At 42.5% G+C, this 13,248-nt stretch overlaps 2 protein-coding genes across 8 annotated transcripts in view; one reads left to right on the forward strand and one right to left on the reverse strand.

Moving 5' to 3' along the window:
- NKAIN4 (sodium/potassium transporting ATPase interacting 4) overlaps positions 1–13,248 on the forward strand; it is a 354,886-nt gene that overhangs the window by 165,497 nt on the left and 176,141 nt on the right. The window lies entirely within an intron of this gene.
- The window catches only part of ARFGAP1 (ARF GTPase activating protein 1), a 46,189-nt gene that overhangs the window by 27,676 nt on the left and 5,265 nt on the right, over positions 1–13,248 (reverse strand). For all 7 annotated transcript variants that reach the window (XM_026697367.2, XM_087928892.1, XM_087928890.1 and 4 more), the window contains exon 2: positions 6,469–6,532. In XM_026697367.2, the coding sequence (XP_026553152.2) occupies positions 6,469–6,528 (60 nt within the window). In that variant the 5' untranslated portion in view covers positions 6,529–6,532. The remainder of the gene's footprint in view (positions 1–6,468; positions 6,533–13,248) is intronic.

Genomic DNA, 13,248 nt, shown 5'->3' on the forward strand with positions numbered 1-13,248 from the left:
CTGACTTCCGGACGGCCTCCGGAGCCTGGGGGAGTTTGTTTTTGCCCTCCCAGAAGCCTGAGGGAAGCCTCCGGATTCTGGGGAGGCAAAAAACGCCCCTCCCGGAAGTTACAGAAGTCCAGAAACGGGCCTGTTTCCAACTTCCGGAAGGCCTCCAGAGCCCGGGGGAGGCCATTTTCACCTTCCCAGAAGCCCGAGGGAAGCCTCCGGATTCTGGGAAAAGCGAAAAACGACCCTCCTGAAAGTTCCGGTAGGCCACGTCCACGTCCACCCAGGCAGACAACCGGTTGTTGGGATTTTTGAATCCCACCCCTGTTCTAGTCCTGCCTTAGGCATGAAAGCCAGCTGGGTGACTTTGGACCAATCGTCGTCTCTCAGCCCAACGTACCTCACAGGATTGTTGCTGTGTGGAAAATAAGGGGAGGAAGGAGATTTAGGTGTATCTGCCACCTTGATTTACTGATAAAGTAACAATGCCAGGATAAAAATCCAATAAAAAAAATAATAAAAACAACAAGCAGCGTTCATAAAAATACTGTTAGGCGAAATCAAGCTTAGGTATGTCTATTAATATAAAGACTCTCCCAGGTGATCACCACCTTGAGGAAATGAATCACAAGAAGGTATGGAGGGACAGACAGACAAGTTGGTATAACAGTGAAAGTAGAGGGACAATGTCAGCTGGCGCTCCATTCAAAATCCAAGAAAGAAATACTCAGACTCCGTTAATTAGAGAAAAGATATCTTTTACTGGAAATCAAGTGGTAGCAACAAAAGAATTCTGAATCTGAGAAAATGGGCGCGTAAATCACATATACAAAGTGATGGCGACGTTCCCACCCCCAATAGTTCAATTGGCTCATCCAATTCAAAGTTGTGTGGGCATCATGTGGGCATCTCCAGGTGGTGATGAGGCCTCTGTCCGTTGACCTTGACATATTTTGATAAAGAGCTGCAGCTCTTTATCAAGAGGCCAGAGGCCTAAGCAAGAACCTTCCCCGGCCCACAACTTATACAGTTCTGTTTTGTAACACCTCCAGCTCGCTTCCCATAACCATATCCCCCCTCCTCCCCCCGTTACTTATGACAGCCGAAAGATGCAAAGCAATAGGGGGGCGGGGGGGAAAAGAGAAAATCTTGAAGGCTGACAGACTGGAAAACCAGGATTGCTGATCCATCCTCAACCACTGATGCAGAGCAGGTGGCTATGGCTATCTCTCAATCCAATCTACCTCTCAGAGTTGTTGCTATTGTTGTTAAAAAATGGGGAGTGTGCTCATTTTCATACGTCACCTTGAGTTGTACAAAGCACAGCTGGGAAATAATACGAAAAATGATGATGATTGATGATGATTGATGATGATGACGATGAAATTCGGTTAGATGCAATGATGAAAGAAATAGGTTTTGTGAAGACAATTCAATGTTTATAGCAGAAAACTGCTTCCAACGGCATAAAAGCAGGCACTACGTCTGGACGCCATTCAAATCAAACCGACAATTTAATAGGAAACAGAAGTTTGGAAAATCTAATACAATCAGCCACCACACGTACAGATTCTGAAACAGACTTTGCATTATGGGATATGGGATAAAACTAGACAATTGAAGACAATAGGCAAGGTTTTGAACTAGAAAGTCAGAGCACAGCAGAAGATCAATCCAAAGACACTTTATATGTCTGGAAAAGGGTCTGAAGAACTATGGAAAAAGACAAGAGAGACTGTAAAAACAAAAAAAAGAAGAAAAAACCCATAATGGTTAAGAAGTGGGATTAGGACTGGAGAAATTCAGTTTCAAGCCCATCTTCAACCTTCTTTGATGGCTTTGGACTACTCCCTCCCTCCCTCTCAGCCCTTTCAAAGATTAAAAAAGATTTAAGTGGTTTTTCCAAAGAAATTATCACAATAGTTAGGAAAAGATGGAAGATGAAAGCTTCAGGACAACAAGAGAGAACTTTAGCTTAACACCTAGGAGGAAAACAGTATGGAAAGATTATTTCAGTAAGAATGTTGGGGAAGAGAAGACGACAACACAGAAGGGCAGAAATAGTTTTGAAAGAAGACTGAGAGATGAGAAGAAAATTTACAGCTGGGGTAATCACGAAAGAGATTTAAGAGAGGCGTAATATGGTCAACGAAGGTCCAAAAAAAAAAAAAAAAAGATTATATAAAACTTTTAACAAGCAGGATTAAAGAATTATGAAATCATCTGGAGAGAGAGAGAGAGAGAGACTGCACTGGAAAGTGAAAGGGGGAAAAACAACACAGCAGTTGTCAAGCAGCAAACTGCCAAGGGCAGACAAAATAGTCACATAAAACTATTTAAAGCTTCAGGAGAATAGACAATTAAAGGGCTAATTGTTCTGTATCAGCAGAGCACAAGGCTATGCTGACTGGAGGCTGGAAAAAGTGTGTATGCCCATACAGAAGAAAAAAAGTAACACAATTACAGGTAGTCCTCGACTTACAACAGTTCAATTTAATGACTGTTCAGCTAACAGCGGTGCTGAAAAAAAAAAGAGCTATGGCCATTGTGCGCACTTATGACCGTTGTAGCATCCCCCCTGGTCACATGATTTACACTCGGATGCTTGACAACTGACTCACATTTATGATGGTTGCAGTTATCGGGAGTCACATGGTCCCCCCCTTGTCACCTTCTGACAAGCAAAGTCCCGGAGGAAGCCAGATTCACTTAATGACCGTGTTACTAATTTAACAATTGCAGTGATTCACTTAACAGAGGTGGCAAGTAAAGTCGTAAAACGGGGCAAAACTCCCTTAATAAATTTCTCACTTAGCGACGTAAAATGTTGGGCTGAGTTATGGTCGCAAATTGAGAACTACCTCTACAAAGATCTTACAAAAAAAAATAATACAACCACACATGATGGGGGGAACAGTTCAAATTTAACTTTCCATCATTTGCTTAGTTCAAAGTTACAAAGGCACTGAAAAAAGTGACTTATAACCGCTTCTCACACTTGCGACCACTGCATCGTTCATGGTCAAACCCCCCAAAAATGGGGGCCTTTGGCAACTAGCATGTATTTATGGCAATTGCACTGTCCTGGGGTCATGTGATCACCATCTGCAACCCTCTCAGCCAGACTTCAACAAGCAAAGTCAATGGGGGAAGAAGCCCTTTGCTTAATGACTGCTTGATTCACTTAACGACTGCCGTGATTTGCTTCACCACCATGGCCAAAAAAAAAAAAAGGTCGCAAAATGGGGCAAAGCCCATTTAAACAACTGCCTTGCTCAGCAGTGGAAATGTTGGGCTCAATCGTAGTCGTACGTCGAGGACTATCTGTATGAGGTGACCCCCAAGCCCACAGCTTCAGGAGAGATGCTCAAGGAACAGTGAGGGAGGAAGGAGATATCCCCTCAGCCAGTCAGATCACCCAATCAATTCTGGGATGACAGATGTGGCAGCCAGATCATTCTCATGCGCTGGAAATCAGCTCAGGCCAGATAAAATTATGTAAATGTGAAACTGATGCTCAAGCTGGAAAGAAAGACAGGCATGAAGCTGCTTCATTGAAAGGGCAGGTGACGACAACTTAAAACCCAGGAGTTATTTATTTAGTTGCATCAAACCCCAGAATCTTCCGATGCTTTTCAACTGTGGGTTGAGTTTCTGGGGAATTAATGCCAGGCCTGCTTTTTGCATACTAATAACAATTCTGGCCAGGGTTTTAAGGAAGCATCTGTGGAAATCTGGAGTAGCTGTGGAAAAACAAATCTGACATTTGGGGGGGGAAAATTAGAAGAAAGACAGAATTAACGGTAGGCGAGAGGAGAAGGAAGATTAACTGATTAGCAGGAAGATTAATCCTACTGCAAGGAAGTATTAGGTTACCATTAACGTTCCTAGAACCAGTCAACATTCCTCAGAAAATTCGAGGAAAACAGACAGGAATGCATATTATCAAAAGCTGCCTTCTAGGCAGTATGTATCAAATGTAGTATACTAGGGGTGTCAAAAGTAGGCCCAAAACAGCCCGAAAACGGGCCACACAACCCGTTTTCTGCCAGCAGTGCTGCAGGAGGCCATGGAGGGCGAAAATGAGGCGCACTGCCACCATCCCGCCCACCCCCTCATGCCAGCCCGCAGAGAACTACAATGCTGATCTGGCCGTTGAAGATATCCAGCTTGACACCCCTGTAGTATACCATTAACTCAAGCCACCCACAAAAATATTATTTCTACGCTTGCTATTTTGGGGTCATTTAAAATAGTCTCTATGTCAGGATTCCAGCAATCGCCCTAATTAAATCGTGATTCTCGAGCCAAACTTCAAAACACTTCAAATGATTCATTCGAGGCGACATACCGGCCCTGCCCTGTATGAAGCCAACTCTGGCATACGTCATTTACAGTCCCCCCTCCCCCCGGGTGTGTCATAAATCAGATTCTCCAATTGAGCACATACAGGGGCTGGGTGTCGTCATTCACGTTCTCCAATGAAATATATTTGCAGGCAAAAGCTCTGGTATTTCAGTTACAATCTTTTAAAGAGAAGAGTTGGAATGTATTTTTGCTTCCAAACTGCTGCACTGCTCTTCCAGATTTCCTTCCTCCCTCCCCCCCCCCCTTTTTTTAATGGCAACCACTAAAACAGGCATAGGAATGTTTTATGAGTTGACACTCTAGATTAGCCATAGATACGCTCACCAATCAAAATTGTTGAAAATTGGCAGGAATGCCAGGTGGTTATTCAGTGAAACACAGTGAATAAGTGATTCGTGTTCAAAAATGGAAAGTAAGCTAAACTTATACCAGTTCAAAACCGCTGCACGTTCCAAAACAAATCTCGCTAAAGGATCAAATGTTTTGACAGGATGGGTAAAAACACTTCACTCAGGGATATTTTTCTGAAGATTAAAATTTCCCTCAGAAGCATTTTTCTTGCCTCACAGTAGGTTGTGATGCCGCCACACAAACGCTTCCCCCTTGAAATGTATTTTCTTACTGCATTGGGATTTTCTTTTATTTATGACTGTGAAGTATGTTGTGCCTAACTAAAAAATGAAAAAGATGGTCAGCACAGGCAGTCCTCAACTTACAACAGTTCATTTAGTGACCGTTCAAACTTACAATGGCACTTGAGACTGATGACCGTTTTTCACACTTATGACTGTTACAGCAACCTCATAAGTCACGTGATCAAAATTCAGGCTCTTGGCAACTGGCTCATGTTTATGACGGTTGCAGGGTCCCGGGGTCACACGATCCCCTTTTGCGACATTCTGATAAGCAAAGTCAATGGGGAAGATAGATTCCCTTAACAAAGGCGTCACTAGCTTGACAACAGCAGTGATTCACTTAACAACTGTGGCAAGACAGATCGTAAAATGGAGTTAAATTCACTTAACAAATGTCTCCCGTAGCAACAGAAATCTGGGGCTCTATTGTGGTCGCAAGTTGAGGACTACCTGTATTTATAAACAAGAAATATTTGGCATTTTCAGGAATAGCACTTAGCAATAGCACTTAGACTTATATACCGCTTCACAGTGCTTTACAGCCAGGGATGGGCTTCAAATTTTTTAGCAAGGGGCTCTCTGCCCTAATGACTGGCTGGGTGGGTGTGGCTGAGTGGTCATGTGACTGGATGGGTGTGGCCAACTCGGCATCACTTCTTTACTGTAATTACATAAAAAAAAGATGTATACCAAAAAGTTGTTTATTATTTCGTGCATTTAATACTTAAATAAAAGACTGGGTGAAACCAGGCTTAATAGCCATGACTGCAAGAGGAATCTTGGAGTCTTAGTGGAGTTTCTGGTGAGTTAAGTGATTCTTATCATTTGAGAATTAATCCCCTCAGAAGCTAGTGGCTATGTTATCTGATTTTCGCAATGGTTCTCCCTCCCAAGCGCTGAGTGGATTGTTTATCTAGCTTGTAATATTTTTACAAGGTGTGAAATGCTCTTGGCTGAATGCCCAGAACTTCAATTAAACCTATTAAGAGTTTTCCCTTGCTGTTTGTCTTTCTGAGGTTATTGGGGACACTCTGAGCCCCGCACAGTCTTAGCTAGGGGCTCTCTTCAACTCCTGCGAGCCCCCAGCAGCCCACCCCTGTTTACAGCCCTAAGTGGTTTACAGAGCCAGCCTCTTGCCCCCAACAATCTGGGTCCTCATTTTACCCATCTGGGAAGGATGGAAGGCTGAGTCAACCTTGAGCCTGGTGAGATTCGAACTTCCATATTGCAGGCAGCCGGCAGGCAGCAGAAGTAGCCTGCAGTACTGCACTCTAACCACTGCGCCACCGTGGTTCAGTCTTGCAAACAATGTGAGTCATACCGTTTAGTTAGAAAGACTGATACTTTGCAGCAAATTGGCCCAATAATTTGCATGGGCAATATAATAACCACATGCATTAATTATCTAACATGAGCTGGAGCTGATTCACGGCCGCTTAATCATTATGGGGCTGAGCAGGTAACCCAAGCTACTTACATTGTTTTCATCTTGCACTCTCACTTCTTTAAGGACTTTCCTTGATCTTGGACTTGCCATGGTCCTGCAGGAGAGAAACAATCGATGCAAACAACATTTAGACAACAGAGGAGTTTATGTCAGGCGCAAAGAAGTCAGGACCACATATTAAGTTAAAACGATTTATTGCTCATGTCTGTACACAAGGATTTAGTCAAGTAACAGTCAGCACTAAGTTGACCATAGATAAAGAGTAAATGGCTGTCAACCATCCCATTGGCCTGTACAGCAAAAGAAACTTTTGGAACATTTTTATTACCAGGAGTAAAACTTTACTGACAGATCCATACAGGCACTGAAGAAGCTAAGCCCGTTCTGAAGTTTTGGCACAACGCACAGTATAATCAAACCCCCTTTTCCTTCCCCAGGCTGCCTAGTGTCCACTGTCCACCAACCCATGTTAGACGTTTTGATTTGGGAAAACAGTCTGTACCTTTCAAAAGCCTTCAGCTTATGACCTTGAGTTACCAAGACCTTTTCAGGCAGCAAACGGCTCACAAAGATTCCTTCTCTCCCTCTCTCCCTCTCCCTTCCCTTAATTTCTTTGCCAAGTTGCAAGCAGGAGGAGTTAGATTGCGAGTCACCCTTGATGTGGACATTCAAGAAGGGGTTGGAATTAGACCATTTGTGAAAACATAAGGATTCCAGGCTGATTCCTCACTTGACTCCACCCCCCATGCTCTGCCTCTCCTCCTATAGTTTAGCAGAAAATGCTACAGGAATTCCCTGGATTGTCACTCTGAAAGCAGCTGGGAGATCAAATATGAATTATGTCTCATTAATATCGCAGCGTTAATATCAATAAGGTTATCCGCTATCACAGCATGAAGTAGTACTTTGACCATGATCTACTTGCAGTGACAAAACACAATTAATGCCAGATAGGAAGGGAAAAAACAGGCCACATTCTCACATTCTGCAAACCGTGCTTTGAAAGGGAACCAAGATTTAATAAATATTGTCAGGGAAATGTTCTTTCTGCAATGAAAAAGATAAAGAGAATAATTCTAGTGGAACATTATGAGAGATGCTTGCAGCATGAACGGTTTTTAAAGCAGGCTTTGCATTTTTTAAAAGAATGAACTTTTATTTAACAGACACCATTTTGAAGGATGCATATTCACAACTGGAAAAATGCAAAATGTTTTAAACTTTAACTGGTAATTCAACAAAATATTTTTAAAAAACCCACCCGTATGCTTTTATCATTTTTTGTCGATAAAAACCAGAGTTGCAGCAAAAGTTTTAAGGAAAACCAGAACATCTGCTGGAGCCACCTATCCCATGTGAGAAAAGGTGAGAGGGGACTTGATAGAAGTCCTTTCCTAATACTTAGGAAATTAAAAAACCTGGCTTTTTTCAGTTTTTGAAATTGTGGCATGAGAAGTGATTGCACTTGAGAGGGAGGGAGGGAGGGAGGGGGAGAGAGAGAGAGAGAGAGAGAGAGAGAGAGAGAGAAAGAAAGAAAGAAAGAAAGAAAGAAAGAAAGAAAGAAAGAAAGAAAGAAAGAAAGAAAGAAAGAAAGAAAGAAAGAAACAGAAAGGATAAGGTGAAGAGAATTAGACTGCATTATTTTTGGCCACCCCCAGTGGTATCTTTTTTCTTTTAATGAAACAAAGCAATTAAAACTTCGCAAAACAGACTGGAGTGAAATGAAAGAGAATCCCAAATCTTTATGAGGAACGTACACTTGCAGTCCACACACCATCAAGTTCCCAAGATTGAAAAACACTGCCTTAGTGACTGTTCAAATCCTTAGAAATACTTAAAATCTTGCGTGTTTAGAAGTTATTTATTTACATATGTAAATAATTTAAGGTATGTATTCATATTCCACCATTAGCTCTCGCCTCACAATCAGGAGTCTGGGAGTTCGATCCTAGGTAAAGGCAGATATTTCTCTCTCTGGGCACAATGAGAATATATCTACTGGACAAACTCTGCCTTGGCGACAGGAAGGGCATCCAGACAGTAAACACTCAGCTCCATTGGGTTACCCAGACTCCACCCTGCAAGGGATTATGGGGACATTAAAAGATGATGAGAGAAAGATTCACTTTTTATTGTGTGCCTATACACAGAAAGCTGACAATAAAGGTTATCTTATCTCTCTCCCATCTTTAAAAACATGCTGAAAGATGGACATGCATTAAACATTTAATAGGACTGAAATTAATAGAAGAAAAAAATATATATTATCTATTCCAGTAATAAATTACAGTTCATAAAAAATATATGGTTGATTAAATCCAAGTTAGGAGATACATGCTGTATCATACATTACAAGGGCAATTTGAAATTCTACGCTTGAAGGAACTCTGTGGGTGGGTTGCTAAGCTGCTCTTACCAGATGCCCAAAGACAGTGAAGCATAAAAGCATAGCAGACAGAGCATTCTGGCGATGGGGTTAAAAGGAGAATCTTAAATAAAATAAAATAAAAATCCTATTTCTAAGCAGTGTGTGAGGAGAATTTACAAGCTGTTTAAGTAACGCCACATTATTGTACAACAACAGGGTTCCTAAAAACCCATTTCAGATCAAAAGACACTGACAGCTAATCCAGAAAAACGCACACAGCTTGGACTATAGCAGTGGTGGCTAACCTTTTTGGGCTCCTGTGCCAAAAATTGTGCGCCCGCTTGCATGCCAGCACCCAGAAGGCAATGTGCGCCCCCCAACGCATGTGCGCACAATCCTCCCCACTACCCCCTTACCTGCACTGAGCCTCACAGCTGATTTTTGGCCAGTTTGAGGCCTTTTTTGGCCTCCCAGAGGCTTGAGAGAGGGTTCTGCAGGCTTTGCAGGCCGAAAACTAGTCCCGTTTCGTCACTTTTGGTATTTTCGGAAAAACAGGAAGTGATGAAATGGGACGAGTTTTCGGCTTGCAAAGCCTTCAAAAGCCTTCCTCAAGCCTTTGGGGGGCCGATAAAGGCCTCAAACTCACCGAAAATCAGCTGTGAGGCACATTGCCTGAAGCTCACGTGCTGGCACAAATGGCTCTACGTGCGACCTGTGGCACAGATGTCATAGGTTCGCCATCATGGGACTATAGTAAAGCTATTTTTAGTTAAAACGTTCTTTGTTGGTATTTCTTGAATACAGGTAATCCTCAACTTACAACTACAATTGAGCCCAACATTTATGCTGTTAAGTGAATCACTGCAATTCTTAAACTAGTAACATGGCTCTTAGGTGAACCTAATTTCCCCATTAACTTTGTTTGTCAGAAGATTACAAAAAGAGGATCACAGAACTCCAGGACACTACAACCGTCATAAATGTAAGTCAGTTGCCAGGCATCTGAATTTTGATCACATGACCATGGGGATGCTGCAACAGTTGTAAGTGTGATAAATGTTCATAAGTTACTTTTTTTCCAATGTCACTGTAACTTTGAATGGCCACTAAATGAACTGTGGTAAGTCGAGGACTACATTCAGTCCAGAATGAAAACAGAAAATAGTTTATTCTCACATTTTTAAAAGACTATGCAGTAGAAGTAGTACTCAGCTTACAACTACAATTGGGAGCCAGAATTTCCATTGCTTAAGTAAAGTGGTTAAGTGAATCATGCCCAATTTTACACCTTTTTCCCATGATTACTAAACAAATCACTGCAGTTCTTAAGTGAATCTTGCTTCCCCTTCGATTTGCTTTGGTGGAAGCTGGCTGGAAAGGTCACAAGTGGCGATCATATAACTCCAGAATGCTGCAACCATGGTAAATACATGCCAGCAGTCATGTGCCTGAATTATGATCACGTGACCGAGGGGAAGCTCAGCTGGGATGGTCGTCTGAGGACCGCTTGTAATTCACTTTTTTCAGGGACATGATCACTTCAAACGGTTGTTAAATGAACTGTTTTAAGTCAAGGACTAGTTGTACTTTCAGAATAATGGCTTTTCTATGAAGTACCTTCCCAAGCCTGACAAGAAAGGTTTTCTGTGTCACTTTGAGCTAGCTTAAAGCTTGTGTTGATCTCCACTGAATGTGGCTTCATAGCAATAGCATTTATATGCCGCTTCACGCTGCTTTTACAGCCCTCTCTAAGTGGTTTACAGAGACAGCATATTTTCCCCCAACAATCTGGGTCTTCATTTTACCGACCTCAGAAGGATGGAAGGCTGAGTCAACCTTGAGACCGTGAGATTCAAACTGCCAAACTGCTGGCAAGTGGCAGTCAGCAGAAGTAGCCTGCAGTACTGCATTCTAATTACTGCACCACCACAACCACCCCGGAGTCCTGACAAATTTCAAAATGATAATCAATTGCAGTCTACTGGTGTAGAAGAATTGTTCATCCATGTTCTATGTGATTTGTCAATCACACTACTTGGTGGTAATTACCCCCGATTTAAGAACCATTGCTCAACAGCAACAGAAATCTACAGTTAGCCAGGGGATATCTATTCGCATATGTCCCAAAAATGCTTTTTCAAGAGACAACTGGCATTTTTGGTTTTTCTTTGAAGACGTTTTGCTTCTCATCCAAGAAGCTTCTTCAGCTCTGACTGAAGGATGGTAGGGATTGGAAGGAATTATACTCCTTGCAGACAGCTGGTCATTTGCGCTCTTTTCAAAGAGCTGTTGAGATTTGCAATAGTAGTGAATATCGGTAGCTCAGGTGTAGGATGAGGGTGAAGATTCGTTCTTTGAGCTTGTGAGTTGGTTTCTGAACATTTCGTTACCAGGCTGGGTAACATCTTCAGCGGAGATACCACTCTATAAAGCCTTAGTAAGACCACACCTAGAATACTGCGTTCAGTTTTGGTCACCACACTATAAAAAAAGACGTTGAGACTCTAGAAAAAGTGCAGAGAACAACCACCAGGATGCTGAGGAGACTGGAGGCTAAAACATATGAAGAACAGTTACAGGAACTGGGCACAGCTAGTCTAGTGAAGAGAAGGACCAGGGGAGACAGGATAGCAGTCATCCAATACTTGAGGGACTGCCACAGAGAGGAAGGGGTCAACTTATTTTCTGAAGCACCCGAAGGCCAGACAAGGAATAATGGATGGAAATTGAACAAGGAGAGATTCTACCTAGAAATAAGGAGAAATTTTCTAACAGTGAGAACAATCAACCCATGGAACAGAAGTTGCTTTCGAAAGTGGTGGGAGCTTCATCACTGGAAGCTTTCAAAAAGAGACTGGACTGCCATCTGTCAGAAATAGTGTAGGGTCTCCTGCTTGGGCGGGAGGTTGGACTAGATGACCTAAAGTGTCCCTTCCAACTCTTATTCTGTATTCAGGTGTGGGTGTGTCCAGTGTGTATCTTGGAGGTTTATCTGTTTCCTCAGGGTCAACTGAGTAGTACAAATGGGTGTGGAACTGCTGATAGGACTGTGTTGTAAACTGGAGACAGATGACATTGTTATCCTTCCCCCTCTGTTAACAGGGATGTTCAATTTTGACACAGAAAAAGGACAAGAAAGTCCACTGGCCTCTTGAAAAAAAGAACCTTTCAAAAAACTGACCTGGATGACTGAGAATCTCCATAGACATCTGCTCACACAGCAAATAGGTTTTCCTATACAGGGTAGTCCTCGAAGTTCAACAGTTAGTCTAGTGACCACTCAAAGTTACAATAGCACTGAAAAAAGTGACTTATGACAATTTTTTACATTTATGACCCTGGCAGCATTCCCATGGTCATGTGATCAAAAGTCAGATATTCGGCTATGGACTCATATTTATGACAGCTGCAGTGTCCCGGGGTCAAGTGATCCCCTTTTACGCCCATCTCCCAAGCAAAGTCAATGGGGAAGCCAGGTTCACTTAACAGCTGCATTACTAACATAACAACCACATGATTCACTTAACAACTATGGCAAGAAAGGCCGTGAAATGGGGCAAAACCCATTTAACAACTGTCTCACTTAGCAACAGACATTTTGAGCTCAACTGCGGTCATCAGTCGAAGACTACCTGTATATACCATTCAGAAAGGAAGTTCTTTATTCTTTACCCTTATCATTCCTGTTTCAAATTAATTGCCTCGTAAACCTGGAGATTAGGTAAGCGTGGGTTGATTGTGGGCAGCACGTAATCCTGATGCTTCTATTGGTTGCTCTTAATTTTAAGCCACCAAGACTTCAAAGCAGTTACGGCTTTTGGGATCTCAAACTACTGACTAGACATAGCATCATTTAACGACCCCACAATCCCTTGCTGGGTGTAGTCTGGGCAACTGAATGCACCTAGCAGTGTTTTAATGGCTGGATGCCCTCCCTGTCACCAATGCGGAGTTTTGTTCAGCAGATACATTCTCAAGTGTGCCCAGGGAGAGAAATATCTGCCTCTACCTAGGATCAAACTCACAGGCTACTGATGGTGAAACGAGAGCTCCACCACTCCTCTGACCAGACATATGAGTAGCTTAAAAACCTCTACTTGCACAGGCATATATACTTAAGAATATGCCATGGTGGGAGAGGAAGTTGGTGTCATGGTTAAGGCATCAGGCTAGAAATTGGGAGACTGGGAGTTCTAGCCTTAGCACAAAACCCACTGGGTGACCTTAGACCGGTCACTTTCTCACAGCCCTAGGAAGGAGGCAATGGCGAACAACTTCGCAAAAATCTTGTCAAGAAAACGTCAGGGTCCTGTCCAGGTGGTCTTCAAGAATTGAACACGACCAAACAAAAGTTAATTTAAAAAAAAAACCCACATTATTTATTTCAAGAGAATGCTTGGTTAAGAAGAAGAATACATTAAAAAGAACCAGCTACAGATACC

Source organism: Pseudonaja textilis, chromosome 3, assembly GCF_049901715.1.
Source record: "Pseudonaja textilis isolate UNSWEBS1 chromosome 3, rPseTex1.2, whole genome shotgun sequence".
Lineage (NCBI taxonomy): Eukaryota > Metazoa > Chordata > Lepidosauria > Squamata > Elapidae > Pseudonaja > Pseudonaja textilis.